General features: G+C 45.9%; 1 protein-coding gene across 1 annotated transcript in view; it reads right to left on the reverse strand.

The window, feature by feature from the left end:
- Window positions 1-26452, reverse strand: part of LOC122541325 (complement C4-like) — a 158027-nt gene that overhangs the window by 92014 nt on the left and 39561 nt on the right. The window contains exons 14-20 of the mRNA XM_087979485.1: window positions 23950-24099; window positions 22827-22953; window positions 16037-16108; window positions 10593-10784; window positions 8578-8692; window positions 4692-4762; window positions 2567-2706 (exon numbers count right to left, since the gene is read on the reverse strand). Coding sequence (XP_087835611.1) covers window positions 2567-2706; window positions 4692-4762; window positions 8578-8692; window positions 10593-10784; window positions 16037-16108; window positions 22827-22953; window positions 23950-24099 — 867 coding nt within the window. The remainder of the gene's footprint in view (window positions 1-2566; window positions 2707-4691; window positions 4763-8577; window positions 8693-10592; window positions 10785-16036; window positions 16109-22826; window positions 22954-23949; window positions 24100-26452) is intronic.

Here is a 26452-nt window from a genome sequence, read left to right on the forward strand (position 1 = left end):
GGGAGGAGGTGTGGGCGCAGGTTTTGCAATTCCTGCGGTGGCAGGGGAGGGTGCCAGGATGGGAGGGTGGGTTGAAGGGGAGCGTGGACCTGACCAGGTAGTCACGGAGGGAACGGTCTTTGCGGAAGGCGGAAAGGGGTGGGGAGGGAAATATATCCCTGATGGTGGGGTCTGTTTGGAGGTGGTGGAAATGTCGGCGGATGATTTGGTTTATGCGAAGGTTGGTAGGGTGGAAGGTGAGCACCAGAGTCGTTCTGTCCTTGTTACGGTTGAAGGGGTGGGTTTTGAGGGCGGAGGGGTGGGATGTGGACGAGATGCGTTGGAGGGCATCTTCAACCACGTGGGAAGGGAAATTGCAGTCTCTAAAGAAGGAGGCCATCTGGTGTGTTCTGTGGTGGAACCGCTCCTCCTGGGAGCAGATACGGCGGAGGCAGAGGAATTGGAAATGTGGGATGGCATTTTTGCAGGAGGTAGGGTGGGGAGAGGTGTAATCCAGGTAGCTGTGGGAGTCGGTGGGTTTGTAAAAAATGTCGGTATCAAGTCGGTCGTCATTAATGGAGATGGAGAAGTCCAGGAAGAGGAGGGAGGTGTCAGAGATGGTCCAGGTAAATTTAAGGTCAGGGTGGAATGTGTTGGTGAAGTTTATGAATTGCTCAACCTCCTCGCGGGAGCACGAGGTGGCGCCAATGCAGTCATCGATGTAGCGGAGGAAGAGGTGGGGAGTGGTGCCGGTGCAACTACGGAAGATGGACTGCTCTACGTAGCCAACAAAGAGACAGGCATAGCTGGGGCCCTTACGGGTGCCCATGGCTACCCCTTTGGTCTTGAGGAAGTGGGAGAATTCGAAGAAGAAATTATTAAGGGTAAGGACCAGTTCGGCCAAACGAATGAGAGTGTCGGTGGAAGGGTCCTGTTGGGGACGTCGGGAGAGGAAGAAATGGAGGGCTTGGAGTCCCTGGTCATGGCGGTTGGAGGTGTAGAGGGATTGAATATCACCACCGCTCCCTCACCATCAGACACCTGGAGGAAGAACGCCTCATCTTCCACCTCGGAACACTTCAACCCCAGGGCATCCCCTTCCCTCACCTCACTCCAGTTCCAAACTTCCAGCTCAGCACTGTCCCCATGACTTGTCCTACCTGCCTATCTTCTTTTCCACCTATCCACTCCACCCTCCCCCCTGACCTATCACCTTCATCCCCTCCCTCACTCACCTATTGTACTCTATGCTACTTTCTCCCCACCCCCACCCTCCTCTCACTTATCTCTCCACCCTTCAGGCTCTCTGCCTGTATTCCTGATGAAGGGCTTTTGCCCGAAACGTCGATTTTACTGCTCCTCGGATGCTGCCTGAACTGCTGTGCTCTTCCAGCACCACTAATCCAGAATCTGGTTTCCAGCATCTGCAGACATTTTTTTTACCTTGCTGGCATAGATTGGCTGACTGGCCGAAGGCAGAGAATAGGGTTGAATGGATCTTTTTCAGGATGGCAGCTGGTGATTTGCGTGGGGGTCAGTGCGGGGACCACAACTATTCACATTATACATGCAGAAGGACTTGGACAGGCTAGGAGAGTGGGCAAAGCAGTGGCAGATGGAATACAATTAGGGAAAGTGTGAGATTATTCACTTTGGTCAGCAGAGTAGAGGTGCATGCTATTTTCAAAATGGGGAAAGGCTTAGGAAATCAAAAGCACAAAGGGACCTGGGAGTCCTCGTTCTTAATTCTCTTCAGGTTAACATGCAGGTTCAGTTGGCACGTAGGAAATGTAATATTAACATTCATTTCAAAAGAACTGGAATATAAGAGCAGGGATGTACTGCTGAGGCTGTATAAGGCTCTGGTCAGAGTGCATTTGGAATATTGTGAGCAGTTTTGGGTGCTGTATCTTAGGAACAATGCTCTGACCTTGGAGGGGGCTGAGAGGAAGTTTACAAGAATAATCCCAGGGATGAAGGGCTTGTCAAATGAGGAGTGGTTGAAGAATCTGGATCTGTAATCAGTAGGATGAGGGGGGAATCTAATTGAAACTTACAAAATACTGAGAAATAGGAAAAAGTAGGAATGCATGTGCTAGAGCTCTGACTCAAGACTGTAGTGCTGGAAAAGCACAGCAAGTCAGGCAGCATCCAAGGAACAGAAGACTTGACGTTTCTGGACATTTCCTGATAAAGGGCTATGCCCGAAACGTCAATTCTCCTGTTCCTCAGATGTTGCCTGACCTGCCGTGCTTTTCCAGCACCACTCGGATAGAGTGGATGTGGAGAAGATGTTTCCACCTGTAGAAGAGACTATAACCCAAGGGCACAGCCTCAGAGTAAAGGGATGAGATGAGGAAGATATTCTTCAACAGAGAGTGGTGAATCTGTGGAAATCATTGCTGCCGTGCACTGCAGAGGTCAAGTCATTGAGTTTAAGTCAGAGATAGATAAGTTCTTGATCATCAAGGGCATCAAGGGTAACAGGGAGAAGGCAGGAAAATGGGGTTGAGAAACATATCAGCTGTGATTGAATGGTCTAATTCTGCTCCTATATCTTAGAGTCTTAATTAGTTTAAAATGGTACCTTAATTTTTTCATAGTGGTAATTGTACAATACCGCCCTCACTTCCAGTTGCTCATTTCTTTTGACTGAATACGGTAGCCGCAAAGATATGAAGAAAGGTTTGAAAACCTTTATTGTCTTCGGCTCCGCAACACAAAAACCTGAAGGTAACAATAAGAAGTTACATGAATTATTGAATATGCATGTATGTCTCATGGCCTCAAAACCACAAGTTCCTAAAATAACATTACTAGAATTACATTGTTCTTAACCAAACACCATTTGAAATTTTTGCTTTGCAAGGAGTAAGAATCTCTCAATGCATTTAATTGATGTTTAAATTTTGCAGCACCTTAATTTTGTCTATCAATATTTTGTGCATTCCAAAAAACAGAGGATTGATATCATGCTCCTTTTGTATCAAGGATGGGGCTGCAAACACATAATCTAGAGGTGAGAGCATTCAGCCTCAGTATAAACTAACTGCAGATAGACTGAAGAGAAGGTAAAAGGAAGATAAAATCCCTACAGTGTGGAACCAGGCCATTCAGCCTATCAAGCCCACACCCACCCCTCCAAACAGCATCTCACTCAGAGCCTATCCCTGTAACCCTGCATTTCTCATGGCCAATCCATCAAGCCTGCACATCCTTGGACACTACAGTGCACCGACTGTGCACAGTATTGGACTGTGGGAGGAAACCAGAGCACTCAGAGGGAACCCATGTGGATACGGGGAGAATATGCAAACTCCGCACTGACAATCACCAGACGGTGTGGAAATGAACCCAGGTCCCTGGCTCTGTGAGGCAGTAGTGCTAACCACTGAGCCATCATGCAACGTTGAATCACCCATATCTCTTACCTTATCATGCAGGATTAATCTATACTCCAAAATGTTGTATCTCATACTACTTTCTCATGTTATACAATATTAACTTATATTTTAGCTATTTTTATTTCAAATATATACTTTATTCATTAAAAAAATCTTCCTATACAGGGGCAGCTCAGTTTTCGAGCACTGCTGCCTCACAAAATCAGGGTCCCGGGTTCGATTCCACACTCAGGTCACTGTCTGTGTGGAGGGTTGCACATTCTCCCCGTGTCTGTGTGGGTTTCCTCCGGGTGCTCCAGTTTCCCTCCCACAGTCCAATGATGTGCAGGTGAGGGTGGATTGGCCATGGGAAAAGGAGGATTAAAGGGAGTGTGGATCTGGGTGGGATGCTTTTCAGAGGATCGGTGTGGACTTGATAGGCCGAATGGCCTATTTCCACATGATAGGATTCCATGATGCATGCATATTCACGAAAACAATTTGGTTCTGTGCAGTAGCCTACAGAGAAACAAACATTGGAGTTTGATTTTATCCAACAAACAAACCAAAGACATTTCTTACTTGCACAAGACTATATTTGCAGATATTTGAGGCACCAGGAAGGTCTGATAATTGAACAGACCCCCATTTAACTTCAGCAGGAAGACCCCAGATGGTGGTCTTTCCCCACTGCCCCTCGGCAGCAGCTGCCCCAAGCTTTAATGTGTCCCTCAGCGCATAGTTCTGGACCTTGGAATGTGCCGGTCTACAACACTCGGTCAGGGTCAACTCCTTCCTCTGGAAGGCCAATAAGTTTCGGACAGACCAAAGTGCACCATTCACCGAGGTGATGGTCTTCCATGCGCAGTCGACGTTTGTCTCGGTGTGTGTCCCGGGGAACAGCCTGTACAGCACGGAGTCACGGAGCTGCTCAGGATGAACCTCGACACAAACCACTGCATCTCCCTCCAGACTCCCTTTACAAAGGCACACTCCGAGGGAGATGTGTGACAGTCTCCACCCACTCTTCCACAGTGAGGCCAGGGTGTGATGGCACAGAGAGTCCAGGTATACGTGAAGTATCGAATGGGTAGTGCCCTTCTCACCACCAGCCAAGTGATGTCTTGGTGCTTGTTAGAAAGGTCTGGTGATGAGGCATTCTGTCAAATGACTTTGACAGTCTGTTTATAATTAACAACTGGTTCACAGAAGATGCAAAAGTATTGTTGTACTATACACTGAGAGTAGTTGTAAACACTAACAGTAAGAAATTTAATTAAATGCCACTATCATCTCACAAATTAATGTCAGTGCGGGAAAGTGTCTCACCTTTATTGTTAAACATGCCAACTGCCTGAACTTCCCACGTTGTTATTGAATCGGGGAGGACAACAGTAAACCTGGAACCAATGAGAATAAGGCTGAGGAGATGAACTCATCCAAAAGAAACCACAACCCCTTCCTTTCTGTAAGTCACCATTCCAATGACAATCAGCACTTTTCATTTCCAAACCTTTCAGCCTGTTGGTACCTTCCACATCTATGAACTCCTTCCAAGCGGGACACCCCAGCCCTACTAAAGTTGTGAAACCTCCCTTGAAATTGATATAATGTTGCACATGTTTGACCTTTTCAACTTATCTTCAGCTTTTGGGACATTTCCTCATACCATCCACTGTCTCAATTGAGTGGGGACTGCACTCATCTCTCTGCATTCTTACCTCTTCAATTGATTCAATGGGAGGTGGTGGTGTAGTGGCGATGTGCCTGGGCTAATCCTTCAGAACTACAGGGACATGAGTTTGAATCCCACCATGAAAATGGTGAAATGTTGGTGGCAAAACGGTTAGCATTGCTGCCTCACAGTTCCAGGGTCACGGGATCAATTCCACTCTTGGTTGACAGTCTGTGTGGTGTTTGCACATTCTCCCTGCATCTGTGTGGGTTTCCTCTGGGTGCTCAGGTTTCCTCCCACAGTTGAAAAGTGTGCTGCAGGAAAAACACAGCAGGCCAGGCAGCATCTGAGGAGCAGGAGAATTGACGTTTCGGGCATAAGCCCTTCTTCAGGAATCACTTATGCCCGAAACGTCGATTCTCCTGCTCCTTGGATGCTGCCTGACCTGCTGTGTTTTTCCAGCACCACACTTTTCAACTCTGGTCTCCAGCATCTGCAGTCCTCACTTTCTCCTGGTTTCCCCCCACAGTCCACAGTTGTGCCAGCGGTTAGGTGGGTTGGCCATGGGAAATATTGCCCAGTAGTGTTCGGGGATGTGCAGGCTAGGTAGGTTAGCCATTGTTAATGAGGAGTTATGGAAATGGAATAGGTTCTCTTTGGAGGATCAGTGCAGGCTTGATGGGCTAAATAGTCTCTATTTGCACTGTAGGGATTCAGTGAACTGAAACTGTATCATGACTTGTTTCACTTCCAGCACCATCACTGTTATTCTGCTGCCTTCCAAGGATATAACCTTGGTCATCTCCCATTTGACATCCGCCCAAAACAGAACATCAGTTTTACAGTTAATCTGACAATGAAGGCACCACTGAGACACTTTAGTAGCACTGTGTACAATGCAAGAGATGCTCTACAGCAACTCACCACAGCTCTTTGGACAGCGTCTTCCAAAATCGCTACCTCCACCATCTAGAAGGACAAATGCAAGCAGGGACATTGGAAGACCACCCCTGCAAGTTCCGCTCAGAGCCACTCACCATCCCAACTTGGAAATATACTGTCTCTCCTTCGTTGTCGCTAGGTCAAAATTCCACAACTGTCAAGGTAATAGCACTGTGGGCCTTTTTTATCCCCCAGGTACCACAGAGATTCAGAAAGGCAGCTCACTGCCACCTTCTGAGGAACTGTTCAGGATGGGCAATATATACTGGCTGAGCCAGCAATGTTGAGGGGCTGTCAGTGAGTAATAAACTGAAAGGCCTCAAGCTCACACATGTGCGGTGGCAGCTGGTATGAAGAGGCAAGGATAGAGCAGGGAAACTGTTTGTCAGACGGGAGTCAACTGCAATTGATGAATCAAATATATAGTTGAGAGCTCATCTCAGGGTTACTTGCAACCATGGTCAAAACAGAACATAGGAGCAAGAGAAGGCCATTTCGCTCTTCAAGCATTCTCCACCATTCTTTATGACCATGGCTGAACATCCAACTCAACAGCCTGTTTCCTTTTACAGCCCCTATCATATCCTATATCAGGTAATCCTGATAACCCTTTAGCCCCAGCTGCTATATTGAACTCCCTCAAGAAATTAGACATTTTGGCCTTAACTGCTCTCTGTGGTAGTGAATTCTAAACATCATGTCAGTCTAAATAGTCTACACCATAGGCTTAAACTGTGTCCCCTGCTTGATCTAAAACTGTTGCTACTGAGATTGATGAGCTAGGTGGTTATAAAGGGATATGTTTCGGAGCTGAAAGTAGTAACTTCTGTTTGATCCCTCCTTTCCTTTTCCCTCAGTGTACTGAGGGCATCATGTGCTGACCACTTCCTGATGGACTTGCGGTCAAAGGTGCTTTTCTTTGCAAATTTCTCCACGAAGGTCAGGAGATACAGAACGGTTCAACTACTTGGCGTTTGCGTGTCGAGGGTCTGTGCACAACTTGATGCAGCCACACACAAAGATGGCCGTCAGATAGAGGGGTGGCATTCGGTACTTCTGTTCACCACTCCCTCATCCATCCCCCACCACACGCCCCCCCCCCCCCACCCATCAACCACCTTATCCAGAAGTTTGTACACGTCCATTTTAGACCTACAAATGAAATGGAAGAGGTTCAAGTGTTTGGGTCAGACCTACAACACATGATGACAACTGAGAGAGTGCCTCCCATCTGATGACCAGGTTTTTACCTGCAGTGGAGAAGGAGCAGTGTTCCCAAAAGGACCGGTTTTTCCATCAGCTTGGCGATGAACATCTCCCAAGATTTTGGACACACCCCCAGCCCCTCTGAACCATATTCCTAGCACCTTCAGGTAATCTGTCCTGACAGTGAGGGGGATAAAGGATTGTTTGGCCCAGTTCCCACAGAGCACGGCTTCACCCTTGCCTCAATTCACCCTGGCTCCCAAGGCCAGTTTGAACTGGTCACAGATGCTCATGATGGCAAATCTGGACAGAGAACAGCGTCATCATCCACGTACAGGTAGGCTTTGACCTGCTGGCCTCCACTGCCTGGAATAGTCACCCCTCTCAGGCTCATATCCTTTCTGATGGACTCAGCAAAAAGTTCTACACAGCACGCACACAAAAGTCAAGAGAGAATGGACAGCCCTGGCCAGTGCATCAGTGGTCAAGCATCTGGGTGAGTGGGAGATGGTAGGAGGATGAGGATATTGAGGCAAAAGGATGTCTTAACCTCCTTTTAAAATAATCTTTGACTGCCTTTTGGTAATATAACTGAGGAGGATGTCTTTTATACAACATGTTCGTTAGCAAGGCACATTGCAGTGGGAAAAGTCAGTACTCATAAAAACATTTCCACTGTATAAAGAATCATACAGTCCCTACGGTGTGGAAACAGGCCATTAGGCCCAACAAATCCACATTGACCCTCCGAATAGTATCCCACCCAGATCCATTTCTCTACCCTACTAATTTACATTTCTGCTGACTAATGCAGAGTTGAGGAGTGTGGTGCTGGAAAAGCACAGCCAATCTGGCAGCATCCGAGGAGCAGGAGAGTCGGCATTTCAGGTATTAGCCCTTTACCAGGAATGCTTTTGCCCGAAATGTCGACTCTCCTGCTCCTTGGATGCTGCCTGACCTGCTGTGCTTTACCAGCACCACACTCTCAACTCTGATCGCCAGCATCTGCAGTCCCCACTTTCCCTGACTAATGCACCTCGCCTACAGATCCCTGAACACTATGGGCAATTTAGCATGGCCAATTCACCTAACTTACATTGAAGCAAGTCAAAACATGGGATGCATGACGCAATTAGAAACTTGCAAAGACCTAAATAAACAGCCACCCAAATCGCATGATGTATTTTACCAGCAGCTCAGTGGATAAATTGTCCACTGTGGGACAATATTAAAATGAGCCTAGTTGAATTTAGTTATGACAACAGTCATGCTCATGTGCACAATGGGTTATTCAGTTGAAATCTCTTGTGATGAACCAACTTCAAAAAACAACACACCGCCATTGTTTCGGAGAAGTCTCGTATATCTTGCTGGAGATTATGTTACACTTACTGGTTCTCTCCTGCAGGTCTATTATAATATGTTTTCCAGTGCCAACTCTTTGGAAAAGAGCTGCGAATATGGACATTGTACTCATCAAAGACGTCATCCTCATCATCTCCCCACTCTAAAGAAGAACAGACAGTTTAGTGGGAACAGGAACTCAGGACAGACTTCAAATGTGCTGACTGTTACACTGCATGTCTGATGTCCGGGTTCACCGAAATTGAGAACATAACTCATGACATGCAAACAACATTGTGCCACTTTTACCTTGAGCCATTCCTGTCTCCTGCAACTGCAATATTTCCATTGACCAGTTTTCAGAACCAGTGAGCTTGTTCAGAGGTAATTATGATTTTAGTAAGGAATCCCCACTAAATCAAATGGTTAAACCTCCTGTACCGTATTTCCCACACTTGCAGCGGTTTCCCCACAAAGATTCTTTTGGTTCCCACTGATTAGAGACTTGGGAGAGTGCCTCACCACCATAACTTGGATGAAGCGAGTAATCACTGAAGACAATGCAATGGACAGAGCAGCTGGTCATGTTCGAGTCTGTGGCAGATGCTGACGGAACCAACAGGAAGAACACATCACTTGACCAAGTGATGGCATCATTATGAGCGTGCCCATTGCCCAGTTCTTATAGAGAAGTTCCCTATTCACTTTGAGGGTCATTGCCATCATGCTGTGTTTGGTTAACCACTGTGCCAAATGGAACTTATACCAGGTAGATCCAACAATTCCAAACTGGGCTCCCATGTGAGCCATCAGCTACCATTGGAACTACATTCAACAACAGTCTCTAATCTCATGGTCAACGTAGCCCTCACTCTAACATTTCCATCAAGCCCGAAGACCTGTTCTGGTTCAATGAACTGTGTGGGAAGACATACCTGAGACAAGCACAAGGCATGCTGAAAAGTGAGATGTCAAGCTGGGAAAACAACAGCACGGGATTACTACTTGGTGGAAGCAGCACGCAGTGGTGGAAAGGAGTAAATTGTCCCACAACCATGGGATCAGATCAAAGCTCTGCAGTCCTGTCACCGCCATTGCTGAATACCCCACTATCGTGAGGGATTCCCAAATCTTTGAATAGTTGGTGGAGAATATAGAAAGACTGGTCAGTTCAATGCTACCTGGTTTGTGCAACTGACAAGATGAAGGTGAGAGGTTTACTCATCTCCCATGCCCCTCCCCTAACCCCGCTCCGTACTCTTGACTCATTCACCACAACACACTGCATTCCTCTGTGATTATCCTGGAATTTGCAAAATGTTCATCGAGTGAGAGAGATGCACAGCATGGAAGCTTGTCCAGGCTGTCCAGATATCCCAACCTAATCAAGTCCCATTTTCCAGCACTTGGCCCCATATTCCTCTAAACCCTTCATAATCATATATCCATCCAGATGCCTTTTAAATGCTTTAATTGTACCAGCCTCCACCATTTCCTCTGGCAGCTCACGCACTACCCTCTGTATGAAAATGTTGCCCCTTCAACCCCTTTAAATCTTACCCCTCTCACCTTAAACCCTCTAGTTTTGGACTCTTCCACCCTGGGGAAAAGACCTTGCTGATTTACCCTGTCCATACCCTTTATTATTTTCTAAATCTTTATAAGGTCACCCCTCAGCCACCGATGCTCTGAGAAAACAGCCCCAGTCTATTCAGCCTCTCTCTATAGCTCAAAACCTCCAAACTCAGCATTTGGTCATTGATCAGCTCCATTGATGTTTCTATTTCAGAGGATTACACAGTGATCAGTTCTCTGAGCTGAGGATAGGTTGGTTATATGGGATGAGCCTGCCAGAGGAAGTGGTGGAGACGAGTACAATTGCAACATCTAAAAGGCATTGGCTAGGTATATGAATAGGAAGGATTTGAAGGGATATTGGCCTGGTGCTGGAAGATGGGACTAGATTGGATTGGGATATCTGGTCAGCATGGACGGGTTGGATCGAAGGGTCTGTTTCCATGCAGTACATCTCTATGACTCTGTGACTCTAAGTGAACACTTACGTCTTCCGATTGTATCGAGCTTCTGCGATTGGTTCTTCCTCGCTTCCATGCCAAAGTCACAGCAAGTGAGGAAAACCTTTCGGCATTCATCGTCCTTGATACGAAATGCCCGATCTTTACAGCTACGTTTCATTGGAAGTACTGTTAATCCATCCATGCAGCATTTCCTTAGATTGTCGGTGTAGTGGCTTACTGGAATATAAATCACAGCAAACAAGATGGTCAATTAGGCATCATTCAGTAACATGTTCTGTATTTTGAATTGCAGACAATATGAGGTTACAATTTGTTATGATCCCAGCTGATGGGTAAACCTGGACAAGCCAAATCCCGGAATGAAGCCTGGGTTGATAGATCAAATATTTCGTCCATGGTAAGTCTGTTACCGTGATGGTTAGTCACAGAAAGTACCTACATGAGGCTGTTGCTTAACAATAGAACAATGCAATAAGCTTATTGCACACAAGGAGAAAAGCACATGCAAAGTTATGTACATGTGTGCACTATACGTATACCAAAGTTTTAAAAAAACTAACTCAAACAGCAAAACAAAATTGGAATCTGTTTCCCAGCATCATCTGTTACAGATACTCAATCCTACAAAATTATTTTTCCTCTCTCGATTTCTTAAAAACTTTGCAGTTTCTTTTTCTAGTTTAATGGCCTAAGCTTTCTCGCTTTGAACAACTCGACATTTTGTAACCACACTCTCTTGACTTGGAATCATCACAGAATGGACCAAAATGGATTTGCCCCATACTTTTTAATTCAAATTCCAAAAACGACACTGGTGTATTATTTCATCACAAATTAGAATGCAACAGAAATTTGGGGGTTGTGGGGATAGGGAGTGAGTCGGGTTGGTTCAGGCTTGATTAGTCAGCTGACCTCGCCTTGCACTGTAGTGATCCTGTGATCATATCCAATTAGAGATCTGACTCGGTGTTGCTCAGGAGGTCTTAATCTATCTAACAAACAAACAGTGGTCTCATGAGCTTTGAAACACTTCTTTAATGTATTGGACAGTAATGTCACACACGTTTAAGACTCTGGAAACATTTAAGTGTGTTGTGCCATGACACCAGTGTGTGCAAGGATACTTGGATGAAAATACTTTGATTGTCATTTTGGTGAAATCAACCTCAAGATTTTTCAATATCCTGAGTGCTGAGTGAAGTCTATTGGTATCAGGATGAAGCGGAAATGTAGGCTTTCATTCATCCAAGGTGCATAGTTGTTTGAAGGTGGAGTCACAGGTATACAGACAAAGAAGGTGTTTGGCACGCTTAATTGAGGGCAGAAGTTGGGAATGTTATGCCTGCACAGGATGTTGGTGAGAATACTTTTGGAATACTGCATTCAATTCTGTTCACCCTGCTATAGGAAGGAGGTTGTGAAACTTGAAACGGTTCTGAAAAGATTTACAAGGATGTTGCCAGGATTTGAGGGATTGAGCTACAGGGAGAGACTGAATTGGCTGGGGCTGTTTTCCTTGGAGCATTGGAGGCTGAGGTGTAATCTTATGGACGTTTATAAAATCATGAGGGGCATGGATAGGGTGAATAGCCAAGGTCATTTTTTCCCAGAGTAAGGGAGTCCAGGACTAAAAAGCACAGGTTTAAAGTGAGAGGGGAAAGATTTAAAAGGGACCTAAGGGGCAACTTTTTCACACAGAGGGTGGTACGTGTATGGAATGAGCTGCCACAGGAAGTGGTGGAGGCTGGTACAATTACAACATTTAAAAGGCATCTGGGTGAGTATATGAATAGGAAGGGTTTGGAGGGATATGGGCTTGGTGCTGGCAAATGAGACTAGATTAGGTTAGGTATCTGGTCAGCATGGGCAAGTTGGACCCAAGAGTCTGTTTCCCTGCTGTACAGCTCTTTGATTCTATAACTTTACAAGTGCTAATCGAAGGGGATATCCTTGAAATTTCCAATGATCATGTGGAGGAGAGCAGTTCAGCTGGTTCTAGCTCAGTTTCACTTTGTCTGTCTGAATAACACTGGAACTGAAACTTTCAGCCTCTTCTCTGATGTAAATCGCAAGAGACAGAGTTGGCAAGTTGATAGTGCCTGATTTGCGCTGTCACTGAAAGTCAAACATATTATCCCGCTTGCTGTCATTGTGCAATATTTACAAAGTATTTCAACTGGAAGGTTCCATAAAATACAAATAGGGAGAATGTGAGGGCTCCAGATGCTGGAGATCAGAGTCGAGAGTGTGGTGCTGGAAAAACACAGCCGGTCAGGCAGCATCCCAGGAGCAGGGGAATCAGGCGTAAGCTCTTCATCAAGAATGAGGCTTGTGGGACAAGGGTGTGGAGAGATAAATAGGAGGAGGGAGGGGGGGCTATGGGGAGGGGAAGGTAGCTAGGAATGTGATAGGTAGATGAAGGTGGGGGCAATGTTGATAGGTTGGAGAGGAAGGTGGAGCGGATAGGTAGGGAGGAAGATGAACAGGTTTGAGAGGATGGTGTCGAGTTGTGAGGTTGCGGCAGGGATAAGTTGGGGGGAGCGGAAATGAGGAAACTGGTGAAATCCATATTGATTCTGTGTGGTTGGAGGTTCCCAAGGTGGAAGATGAGGCGTTCATCTCCAGGCGTCGGGTGTTAAGGGCGTGGTGATGGAGGAGGCCCAAGACCTGCATGTCCTTGGCAGAATGGGAGAGGGAGCTAAAGTGTTCAGCTACAGGGCGGTGGGGTTTGTTGGTACGTGTGTCCCAGAGATGTTCTCTAAAACAATCTGCAAGTTGGCATCCTGTCTCCCCAATGTAGAGGAGACCACATTGGGTGCAATGGATGCAGAAGATGATGTGTATGCAAGTGCAGGTAAATCTCTGACTCGATATGGAAGGATACTTTGGGGCCTTTGACAGAGGTAAGCGAGTAGGTGTGGGTGCAGGTTTTGCAATTCTGTGGTGGCTGGGGAAGGTGCCAGGAGGGGACGGTGGGTTGGTGTGGGGCATAGACCTGACAAGGGAATGGCAGAGGGAATGGTCTCTCTGAAATGCAGATAGAGGTAGGGAGAGAAATATAGCTCTGGCTTGGAGTGGTTTGTAGGTGGCGGAAATGTCGGAGGACGATGCAATGTATATGGGAGTTGGTTGGGTGGAAGGTGAGGATCGGGGATGGTGGATTGTTGCAGTTTGAGGAGTGGGGTTCATACGCAGAGGTGTGGGAAGTGGATGAGATGCGCTGGAGGGCAGTGTCGACCACGTGTAGGAGAAATGGCGGTTTTTGAAGAAGGAGACTATCTGGTGCATTCTGTAGTGGAACTGGTCCTCCTGGGAGCAGATGTGGCAGAGGCTGAGGATTTGGAAATAAAGGATAGCATTTTTACAGGAGGAACAGGGGGAGGAGGAGTAGTCCAGGCAGCTGTGGGAGTTGTTGGGTTTGCAGAAGATGTCAGTGTTGAGTTGGTCACCATTGATGGAGATGGAGAGGTCCAGGAAGGGGAGGGAGGTGTCTGAGATGGTCCGGATGAACTGGAGGTCAGGGTGGAAGATGTTCGTGAAGTTGATGAACTGTTCAACCTCCTCGTGCGAGCACGAGGTGGCGCCAACACAGTCATAAATGTAGTGGAGGAAAATGGGAAATGGTGCCAGTGTAGTTGCGGAAGATGGACTGTTCCATGTACCCGACGAAGAGACAGGCATAGCTGGTGCCCATGCGGGTGCCCATGGCTACCCCTTTGGTCTGGAGGAAATGGATGGATTGGAAGGAGAAATTGTTGAGGGTGAGGACCAGTTTAGCCAATCAATGATTGTGTCAGTGGAGAGGTACTGATTCAGTCAGCATGAGAGGAAGAAACGGAGGGCTTGGAGGCCTTCGGCATGGTGGATTGATGTGTACAGGGACTGGTGAAGATAAGGCAATAGGGGTCAGGGAAACGAAAGTCCTGGAGGAGGTGAAGGGCATGTGTGGTGTCCTGAAATTAGGTGAGGAGTTCCTGGACTAAGGGGGACAGGATGGTGTCAAGGTATGCGGAGATACATTCGGTGGGGCAGGAGCAGGCTGAGTCAGTGCGTCGACCGGGGAAGTCAGGTTTGTGGATATTGGATAGGAGGTAGAATTTGGTGGTGCGGGGGTTCATGGATGATGACATTGGAGGCTGTGCATGGGAGATCCCTAGAGGTGATGAGGTTGTGCACCACAGTCTCAGAGATGATGGTTTGGTGATGGGAGGTGAGGTAATGGTCGAGGGGGTAGTAGGAGGAGGTGTGTGTGAGTTGGCACTTGGCTTCAGCAGCGTAGAGGTCAGTGCACCAAACTATCCCTGCATTCCCCCTTGTCTGCAGGTTCACTGGTGAGGTTGGGGCTGGAGCAGAGGGAGTGGAGGGCTGCAATTTGCAAGGGTGAGAGGTTGGAATGGGTGAGGGAGGTGGACAGGTTGATGTGGTCAATGTCATGGCGACAGTTGGAAATGAAGAGATTGGAGGCAGGAGAAGGGGTACTCGGACAGTAAAATACAAACAGTCTGTTAAATGTTTATGTGTTAAGATTGCTGCAGATTCATCTGAATATTGATCTGGGGCAAACTGACTGGTATCAAACTGGTCACCCGTTATGCACCATCTTACCATTATACTTCTCACAAATTAATGGAAGGGGATATACAAACTTCGAGCCTGCTCCATCATTCAACATGAGCATGGCTGACAATCCAATTCAGTACCCCGTTCCCACTTTCACCCCATATCCTTTGATCCCTTATCCGTAAGATTAGATTCCCTGCAGCATGGAAAAAGGTCCTTCGGCCGAACAAAGCCACACCAACCCTCCGAGGAGTAACCCACCCAGACACATTTCCCTACATTTATCCATGACTAATGCACTTCACACTCTGGACAATTTAGCATGGCCAATTCACCTGGCCTGCACATCTTTGGACAGTGGGAGGAAACTGGAGCAGCCGGAGGAAACCCACGCAGATACAAGGAGAACGTGCAAACTCCACACAGACAGTCACCCGAGGCTGAGATTAACCCCAGCTCCCTGGCGCTGTGAGGAAGCAATGCTAACCAGTGAGCCACTGAGCTCCAGGAACTATAAGGACTACATCTAACTCCTTCTTGAAAGCATTTAATGTTTTGGACTCAACCACTTTCTATAGTAGCAAACGCCACTGGGTCAACACTCTCTGAGCGAACTAATTTCTCCTGATCTCAGTTGTAAATGGTCTGCCCCACAATCCTAGACTGTGATGCCTGGTTCTGGAGTCCTCGGTCATTGGGAACGTACATAATGTGTAGCAATTCACCAAGAGTTGCTTTTCATCTGTTTTGCCATCTGTTGTTAAAACAAATCCATCTCCAATGATGTTTCACTCAAAGGTTCAGTGTGCTTCAGCTTCTAAGCTATAACCTACATACATTCCATAGCAAACCTGCTCTTAAATGTTTCTTTTAAATTTCATATGTTGAAAATATAAGTGCATTCTTACATTTTCCCATGTACTGTTGTTGAATGTCCAATGATCTTTTCTTCCTTTCGTTATCTTTTTTGCAGGAATACCCTGGAAGGATTAATGAAAAAATAAAGGAGACATCATCTGAATTGCTTATGTTGGTAGTGACCACAGATGCGACATTAAAAAGAAATATTAATATTTGTAACTCAGTTGTGAAATAAGACACCTTTTCGACTCATGGTGCATATGAGTATCTCTCGTATCAGCTTATCAATTCCAGTCAGCACCTGGAGAAAGATAATGGTTACCTGCTTTGTTCCTCAGCTACATTCACCGAGAATGAAATGAAAATATAGTTCTTAGACTGAAGGGTTTTGGGGGGAGCGGGGAGGTGGGTGGGAAGTGGGAAGAGGGTGCTGAGTAGGATGATCAGCCATGATTGTATTGAATGGTGGAGCAGGTTCAAAGGGCAGTGGATTCCTCCCCAAATAGGTCAGCCGGAAAGGTTACATCAACTAAGAGTTGCTCAAATTCCTTCATCTCTGACACTCCAGTCTCGTCTGGCTGTCTCGTCTCCTCTTCACTGACCCCTGACCCTGTGAACCACTCAAACCTGAGGTTGACAACCATCAGTTTCCTCCCTGAGGCAAGGCAGCCCACTCATCCCTATGACAGATTCTTCTATGGACCATATCCCAGCCAATTCCACCCCGATCTGATATCACCCCTTGCCCTGCCAGACCCCTCTGCTCCTACTCCACCCTCAGCTGACTCCTCCTATCATCTTTATGCCCAACCTGACCCCTCCTGACATTAATCCTCTACACCTGATTCAATGTGATCAGCCTCCACCCCTTCCCTGCCCGCTTACCCCAAGTTAATCTCCCTGCTGCTATCCACTCTACCCTCCCCCCCACCCCGCTCCTCCAGCAAGCTGCCCTATCTACTCTGCCAGCTCGCATCCTATCCAATTTGCCTCCTTATGTATCCTGTTGTCCTATCTACCTTTTCCAGCCTCCCCATCTTGCTACCTCACCCACCATGCCATCCAACTGGCATTACCACACTCTCTGGCATGTCATCATCCCACCCTTTCCTGCAGTACCCCACCCAACAAACCAGACACTGACACCCACCTGGCCACACTTGCCCCTTTGTCACCCTGTTCCCTTACCAACTTGCTCTCCCTCCCCGTTCCTTGCATCCATACCCACTTGTCTGAATCACGTCTGCTCACCAACACATTGAACACAGTAGGCAGATGTTTGGCCAAGCCAGCCCATGCGTCTCCTTAAAAGAATGATCTATTTGTCCTGAGACCATAGGAACAGGAAGAGGCCATTCAGCCCCTCGGGCCTATTCCACTATTTAAGGGGATCATGGTTAATGCAATATTCCTTCCCTGTCCCTTTGCCCCTAACCCTTGATTACCTCCTGGTCAAGAATCTATGTAACTTGGCCTTAAATACACACAAGGACTCTGTCCCCACTGCTCTCTGTGGCAAGGAGTTCCAAATACTCACAGCGCTCTGTTTGCTTTCTTCCCTGCAAGTTGTCTTTTATCACAGATATGTGTGCACTTCCCATTTAAAATTTAAATGCAATAAATATACAATACCCTTTCAGTCAATGCATCTGAAATCGTGAAAACTCATGATTATCAGAAAATTCTCTCCATACCAGTGCTCTCACATTGTGCTACTAATCCTTTAGCAAACTTCTCAAACCTGCACCTTTTGGTTCCCAGGCAAAAAACCTTCTGTTATTGCTTAGTTTCTCACCATCTAGGGAGGCATGGTGGCTCAGTGGTCAGCACTGCTGCCTCCCAGTGCCAGGGACCTGGGTTCGATTCCAGCCTCGAGCCGCTGTCTGTGTGGAGTTTGCACATTCTCCCTGTGTTTCCTCTGGGTATTCCGGTTTCCCCCACATAGTCCAAACATATGCTGATTAGGGTGGATTGGCGATGCTAAATTGCCCATAGTGTCCAGGGACGTGTAAGCAGAGTGGATTGGCCATAGGAAATATGAGGATGGGGTAGTTCTGAACAGAATGCTCTTTTGAGGGTCAGTGTAGACTCAACGGGCTGAATAACCTCCATCTATTCAATGGGGATTCTGTGATCTACTACGAACATAGCCTTTATTAGAAAATGCATACTTTGTAAAGATTGGAGGGGAAGACTGGTCCTATTGGCGGCAGTGTCAAGAATTGGAAGGGAAATAGCAGAAGAGCCCATCTATGGTTGCCAATAAATAAGAAAATAAAACATCTTGGTGTGGTAAGTGGCTTCAATTGGAAGATATCCCCTGCGAGTGGGGTTAAGGCAGAGACAACCTTTGCTGGAGAATCCCTGACTACATGTTGGAACACTGGAAGGCCGTTCAGACCATTGAGTCTGCTTCACCATTCAATGGTTGATATGATCATCCTTAGCTCTGCTTGCCCAGCGTTTCTCCAAAGGCCTCAATTTCCCTAGAAATCTATCTCAGGCTTCAATCTACTTCATGTCCCAGCCTCAATAACTCTCTGCATTAAAGAATTCCACAGGTCCACCACCCTTACCTCTGTCTTAACATCAAAGAATCCTGCCAGCCCAGATATAATCTGTACCGACTTCTTCTGTCAGGCAGAAGATACAGAAGCTTAAATACATGCATCAACAGGTTCAAGAACAGCTTCTTCCCTGCTGTCATTAGGCTTCTGAATGGACCTCTCAAATTTCAAATGTAATATTGATATTGCACTATCTCTGCGGCCATAACTTTATATTCCTCGCTGTGTTCAATCAGAGAATCCCCAGTGTGGGGGCAAGCCATTTGGCCTAATGAGTCCAAACCAACCCTCCGAACAGCATTCCACTCAGACCCACCTCCCCCAGTCTAGCCCTGTAACCCTGTCTTCTGCATGGCTAACCCACCTAGCCTGGACACTATGGGACAATTTAGCATGGCCAGTCCACCCAGTCTGCCCATCTTTGGACTGTGGGAGGAAACCAGAGCAAATTGGCATGTGGAGAATGGACAAACTCCTCTCAGACAATTGTCATAGGGTGGAACCGAATGTGGGTTCTTGGTGCTCTGATGTAGTGGTGCTTATCACTGAGCCACTGTGCCACCCAGAGTTGTATCAGCTGTGCTATTGTATATTATTCCTGCAGTTTCATAACTTTTTTCCAACTGGGGGGATAGGGTGACAGAAACAAATGGGAAGGGAGGGACTGCAGACTTTTGGATGATTTCCAGTCTCTCAAATGTCAAGGTCTCATCGCATGGTGGAGACTTTGAGTCGAAGCAATTGGAGTCCCTCAAAGGACTGGGTGTGTCCTTATGAACTGGAGTTATGGTTGGTGAAATTTCACTTAAAGGAGCAGAAGCGGGTGCAAAGAAGATTTTATGGATTCTAAAGTCAGCAATCAAGAGGTCATCGTTATTCCCAAGGGGTGATCAAACATAGACTTAATGTGGGAATCCAGTATGAATGGCCTTCTGTCCAAGGTGCTCCCATGTATAAAGACAAAACAATTTGTATGGCCATTGCTTTTACTTACAGGACAGCATGGGGAATTGTAATATTCTCACGGCGTTGGCGCTGACCACCCCTCGATTCAGGAGCAGACCATTCAGCCCTTCAAGCCTGCTCCACCATTCAATAAAGTCACAACTGAGCCAGTTCTGTTTCAACGTTTCAATTTGATTACCGCTCATTCTTCTGAACTCTAATGGATGCAGACTCAATTTGTTCAACCCTTCATCACCAGATAAGCCCTTTAACCCAGAAGTGAGTTGAATCCCCTCGTTCAACTAAGAAGACTTAGACTGTACACTGTATTCTCCTGTCAGTACTGCCCTGTAAAAGCACAGTAAAGCTTATTCACTGGAACATTGCATTCCCCATACAGCAAACAATGTGCCATTTCCCTTTCTAAGCACTTGCATAATAATACACGTTCCAGGACACACAGATCAGTCTATTACCAACCCTCTGAAGTTCTGCAACCCTTCTCCACTTAAATATGATTTGGAGATTCTGATGTTGGACTGGGGTGGACAAAGTTAAAAATCACACAACACCAGGTTATCGTCTAACACCTGATGAAGGAGCAGTGCTCCGAAAGCTAGTGCTTCCAATTAAAACCGGTTGGACTATAACTTGGTGTTGTGTGATTTTTAACTCCATTTAAGTAAGCTACTTTTGTAGTTTTCTCACCAAACTATGGTTAAGTTTGTACGCTCCCACAGTACTTTCCATCCATCAAATGTTTGACCACTCACTCACTTAATTTATCTATATCTCTTTGTAGATTCTCTACCTGCTTTCACAACTTAGTTTCATAAAAGGTTTTATGTCATTACATGGCATCATACATTGATTTGCTTCTTACAATTTATTAACGTAGGTTATGAAGATAGGAAATAGAAACTGAAATAGACCCTTTGGTTCATCAAATCTACTCCACCATTCAATAAGATCATGGCTCTTCTGTTTCTGTTTCAAATTCCACATTTCCAACTGCCCCAGGTACTTTCAATTCCTTTTAGTGAGGGAATCGTTTTTACTTCACTCTTACCTTGTCTTATGAAGAAAGGGAGCTAGGGCTTTTCTCATTGGAGCGAAGACGAGTGAGAATTGACCTGATAGAAGTTTACAAGATGATGAAATGCATAGACAGAGTAGATCACCAAAGACTTTTTTCCAGGGTGGAAATGGTTATCACGAGGGGGCATAATTTTAAGGTGACTGGAGGAAGGTTTAGGGTAGATGTCAGAGGTAGATTCTTTACACAGAGTGTGGTGGGTGCATGGAATGCACTGCCAGCGGTGATAGTAGAGTCAGAGACATTAGGGACATTTAAGTGACTCTTGGATAGGCACATGGAAGATAGTACAATGAAAAGCGTGTAGGTTAGTTTGACATTAGAGTCGGATAAAAGGTCAGCACAACATCAAGGGACGAAGGGCCTGTACTGTGGTGTACTGTTCTATGTTTTATGTTTGAAATCACGGTATGATCTTTGCGTGTTTTGATCTGCCTGCACTGCACACAAAACAAAACTCTTCATTGCACTTCATCATGTTTGACAATAATAAATCAAGTCAAATCAAAAGGGTGACGCCTTATACTGAGATTCCACCCTCTGGTCTGAAACTGACCCATAAGAGGTAAAAACCTCTCCAAATCTACCCTGTCAAACTCCCTAATCATCTCAAACATTTCAATAAGATCTTCCCTCAATCTTCTAAACATCTAAGAGTACAATCCTAAACTAGGTAAAAAACATGTGTTGTGACTTAGATAGTAAGGAGACGAGGGGGGAATAGGGGATGAGCCGGGATGATCTGGCAGTGGGCTGACATGGAGGCAATGGGTGAAATGGCCTCCTTCTACGCTACAACCTGCATCTATTCCATGACTCATAAATAATCCTGGTAAATCTGATCCTGAAAGGGACAATCTCAGTTTCTTTATGCACTTGGAACATTTGGTCTTGAGAATTCTTGTACTAGTGTCCAAGGTCTCCTCAGTATTCTCTCTAACACCTTAGCATCTTTGCAAGTGTGTAGTGACCAGAATTCTAGCTGAGACTTTCAGAATCGCTTTGTCACTGATTCTGAGGCATATGAGCCAACCTGGGGTTTCTCCTCCAGGCGTCCACTTGCATAGCAAGGATTTAAATAATCAATTTTGTTTTACAATGACAGATCATGACAGATCAAGTTGTCTTGCTCCATGCCACACCCGCAAATGTTTGCGTAATGAGTCTTAAATCTTCAACCATGGATTTCCAAGCAAAGTAAATCTGTGGGAACATTAGAACATAGAACATAGAACAATACAGTGCAGAACAAGCCCTTTGGCACTTGATGTTGCATCGACCTGTGAACTATTCTCAGCTCATTCCCCCTACACTACCCCATCATGGTCCTTGTGCTTATCCAAAGATTGTTTAAAACTGACTAGGTGGCTGAGTTAACTTCATTGGCAGGTAGGACATTCCATGCCCTTACCACTGTCTGAGTGAAGAACCTGCCTCTGACATCTGTCTTAAATCTATCACCCCTCAATTTGTAGTCCTGCCCCCTCATACAAGCTGACGTCATCATTCTAGGAAAAAGACTCTCACTGTCTACCTTATCTAATCCTCTGATCATCTTGTATGTCTATATCAAATCCCCTCTTAGCCTTCTTTTTTCCAATGAGAACAGACCCAAGTCTCTCAGCCTTTCCTCATAAGACCTTCTCTCCAGATCAGGCAACATCCTGGTCAATCTCCTCTGCACCTTTTCCAATGCTTCCACATCCTTCCCGAAATATGGCGACCAGAACGGCACACAGTATTCCAAGTGTGGCCGTACTAGCGTTTTGTATAGTTGCAGCATGATATTGCTGTTCCGGAACTCAATCCCTCTACCAATGAAACCTAACACACCATATGCTTTCTTAACAACACTATCAGCCTGGGTGGCAACTTTCAGGGATCTATGCACATGGACTCCAAGATCCCTCTGCACATTCACACTACCAAGAATCTTTCCATTGACCCAGTACTCTGCCATCCTGTTGTTCTTCCCAAAGTGCATCACCTCAAATTGAGCTGCATTGAACTCAATTTGCCATCTTTCAGCTCAATTCTGCAGTTTATCTATGTCCCCCCTGCATCCTGTGGCATTCTTCCCAACTGTCCACTACATGTTTACCTGATAACTTGGATCAGTTTTCAAGACTGTTGCTGACCACCATGTTGTGCTGTAGTTTGTTATTTTCACATGCGATGACAATGTATCGCGAGCTGGAATTTCACATTTTTTCTGCTTTGTTAGCTTACCATTCCGAATTACCGATGTTCCAGCATTGGAAATAAATGTCAGCCCGGCATCCATGAAAACACCAACACTATCAGCACCACCTCCAAAAGTGCATCCAAGGTCATAAGAATTCATCTCTTCAAAGACCTGTTCAGAAAAATAAAATGCTAATTTTGGACATTATAAGTCAGAAATCTTACCAATGCTGGGCTTTGGCTCACCTCATTAATAACTTGTGATTGCTGGATGTAAGATGAAGGTAAAACTGCCACCATCATTAGAGACAACTGCCAGTCAGTTAACTTAAGGGTCACCGTACTTGAGATGAGGAGAGAGGTTGAGAAAGAGACCCCTTCATGATAACCTCAGCCATCATAGGAATTGAACCCACACTGTTGGCACTTTCCTGTATTATGGACCAGCAACCCAGCCAACTGAGCTAACCAGTACTTTAAAAGCAGCTCACTTAACATTGCACCTTATGACTATCAAGATGTTAGAAGACACAACAGATGCACCTTTGTATTATTGCCTTGAGCAGCACATGCTCCAATGGTCAGTTTCAATGCTGGCAATTTCAGGTTGAGACTTTGAGGAGAAAGTGAGGTCTGCAGATGCTGGAGAAGGGCTTATACCCAAAATGTCGATTCTCCTGTTCCTTGGATGCTGACTGACCTGCTGTGCTTTACCAGCAACACATTTTCAGCTCAGGTTGAGACTTTCCCAATTACCATGCCAAAAGAGTCAATTGGCATTTATGAAGATGCTCCATAGCCATTTTATGGGCATGGCATCTGTGTGGGTGACACTGGAAGGCGAATCGTCTCAAAAGCCACCAGCATGCACAAAAATAACATCTTGGACAAATTCACTCTCTGGGATCGCTAATCGTTCATCTCAGCACAATGTAACAATACTGCTGTTTCCTAAACGTACCATTCTGTCACAGTGCTGTTCAGTAAAACAAAACTGAAACACAAAGAAAAGGCTGATGCACCCCAGAAATAATGCATTGTTATCATCTGCACACTGGAGGGTATTTTAACTGGATACAATGAGGGTTGAGGTTTCTCTTGTTCAATGACAAGGTTTTCAGGAACAAAAATCCAAATGCTGCAGAACCACCGAGTGCATCTCACTTACTTTGGCAGGTTTGAGTTTATTCTTGCTGTTGAGAATATAGACTGCTTTATCCACGATGCCCAGGGAAAGTTCTCCTCTGTCTTCAGTTTTAAGGTGCAGTTTGACCATTGATCCTGGACCGTATTGTTTGGGCATATCTTTTATTGTAATCTGGGGTAAAACAACAGGATAACACTGGATTATCGGGGAATGAACAGCGCAATTTTCTGGAATTCTCCACATTCCCCCAACCCCCCCCACGCCAAATCCAGCTCAACTGCTCGACACCATCTCCACTGTCCACTTCCTCTCCCTTCAGATTTGAGCCTCAAAACTTTGCAGGGTGAAATCATTGCTTTTTGCGAAGTCTCCTCAGCTAATCTGGATACTGGCTGAGAAAAGAAACCAAGAAGACGCTCTTGTGACTTATGCCCATTTAATGGAACTTTCATTATCGAGTCATAGAGTTGTACAGCATGGAAGCAGACCTTTCAGTCCAACTCATCCATGCCGACGAGATATCCTAAACTAATCTAGTCCCATTTGCTAGCACTTGGCCCATATCCCTCTAAATCCTTCCTATCATACGATGCCCTTTCTATACTGTCATTATATCAGCCTCCACCAGTTTCTCTGGCAGCTCATTCCGTACATGTATCTCCTGCTGCGTGAAAAAACTGCCCCTTTTGTCCCATTTAAATCCTTCCCATCTCACCTTAACCCTATGCCTTTTAGTTTTGGACTTGCCTACCTTCGCTATTCACCTTCTCCATGCCCCTCACGAGCTCTATAAGGTCACCCTTCAGCCTCTAACACTCCAGTGATTATAGCCCCAGCCTATTCAGCCTCTCCTTATAGCTCAAACCCTCCAAACCTGGCAACATCCTTGTAAATCTTTTCAGAACCCTTTCAAGTCTCACAACATCCCTCCTATAGCAGGGAGAGCAGAACTGAATGCAGCATTCGAAAAGTGGTCCAACCAACGTCCTGTACAGCGCAACATGGCCTCCCAATCCCTGTACCGAATACACGTGTAGGCAAGGATCTCTGTCTACTATCTCTGTCTGCATTGCGTGTAGGTATTTTCTATTTGTTCTATTCAGAGATACACACCTCTGGAGCAGGTAGGACTTCAACCTAAACCCCCTGAGGGTAGAACTGATGATTGAACCCATCCTACCTATTCTGTGATCTACTCCTCTCACAGCATTGCCCCTTGCAACTAATGTCCACTGCAAAGCCCAACACAAGGCTGGTATGTTGCAAAATCTCTTTGGACTCTCCAACTGCGGTGGAAGAGACGCCAAAACAAACATGGTAACGTCTACATGAATGATTTTGTCATTTCTGAAGGGTTTTCAATGAAGTTGAAAGTGTAGCAAGTCACTAGAACCACTATGTCCCAGATGCAAAGAAGAAAAGTATTTGGAAACAGCAATAACGAGCCCACATCAAAAGTATATTGGTAGCATTCCTAACTCTGAGTCAGGAAGCCCAGATTCAATTCCCACCTGCTCCAAAGTGCTGTAATCTAAACCGATGCATCATATAATATCTGCTGCTGGGAGTTTGTGTGGCACAGTGGTAAAGTCTCTGCCTCTGAGTTGGGAGGCCCAAAGCCCACCTGCCCTGGTGGTGTATTATAACATCCCTGAACAGGTCAGTTAGGAAAATGTCCACGGGAGAACCATGAAATCATACTAGCGCGCATTCCCCACGTTCAGTCACTATTCTTCCCTGGCTCGTTTAAACTCGAGGAAATATAGTTTCTATGCAAGCAGCAGTCTAACAAAAGCAATGGAAAAACGGAAAGGCATGTGCTACCAAAGTTCAGCAACATTGATACAATTGGTGTTCGTGGTCCGTGTTAAACCAATGGTGAGCTCGCTTCCTATGCATTCTATCAAATAAACAAATATCAAAACAAATTGAAGCAAACAGGGATTATAAACACCATTATTGCCACCTCCAGCAGGACGTCACCATCAGACACATATTCCCCTCCCACCCTTGTCAGTCTGCTGCAGGGACCATTCCCTCTGGGATAGCCTGGTCCGTACCTCCCCCATTCCCAAGACCTCCCCACAGATCTATACCACCTTCCCCTGCAATTGCAGAAGATGGAGCACTTGTCGTTTTCCTTCCTCCCACCTCAACATCCAAGGCCTCAGATATACCCTCCAGGTGGAGCAGCAATTTCGCTGCACTTTGCTCAATCTAGTCTTTCGCTGCTCCCCTACAGCGGGGAGACAAAATGCGGTCTGGGTGACTGATTTGCGGGTCACCCACATAAAAGATCCTCAGCTTCCAGTTGGCTGCCACTCCAACACACTGCCCTGTTCCCTGGCCAACATGTCCATCTCAGGTTCGCTGCAGTGCTCCAGCGAAACTGGAAGGACAACACCTCATTCTCCGCTTGAGATCATTGCAGCACTTGATGTCAAGTTCAATAATTTTCGAGCCTTAGGCACCTTCTTCCATGTTCTTTACCCATCTTGCTTCTCCAGACCCTGTAAATAACATG

The sequence above is a fragment of the Chiloscyllium plagiosum genome, unplaced genomic scaffold (genome assembly GCF_037043375.1).
Source record: "Chiloscyllium plagiosum isolate Xiang-an unplaced genomic scaffold, Cpla_swu_hap1 HiC_scaffold_35, whole genome shotgun sequence".
NCBI lineage: Eukaryota > Metazoa > Chordata > Chondrichthyes > Orectolobiformes > Hemiscylliidae > Chiloscyllium > Chiloscyllium plagiosum.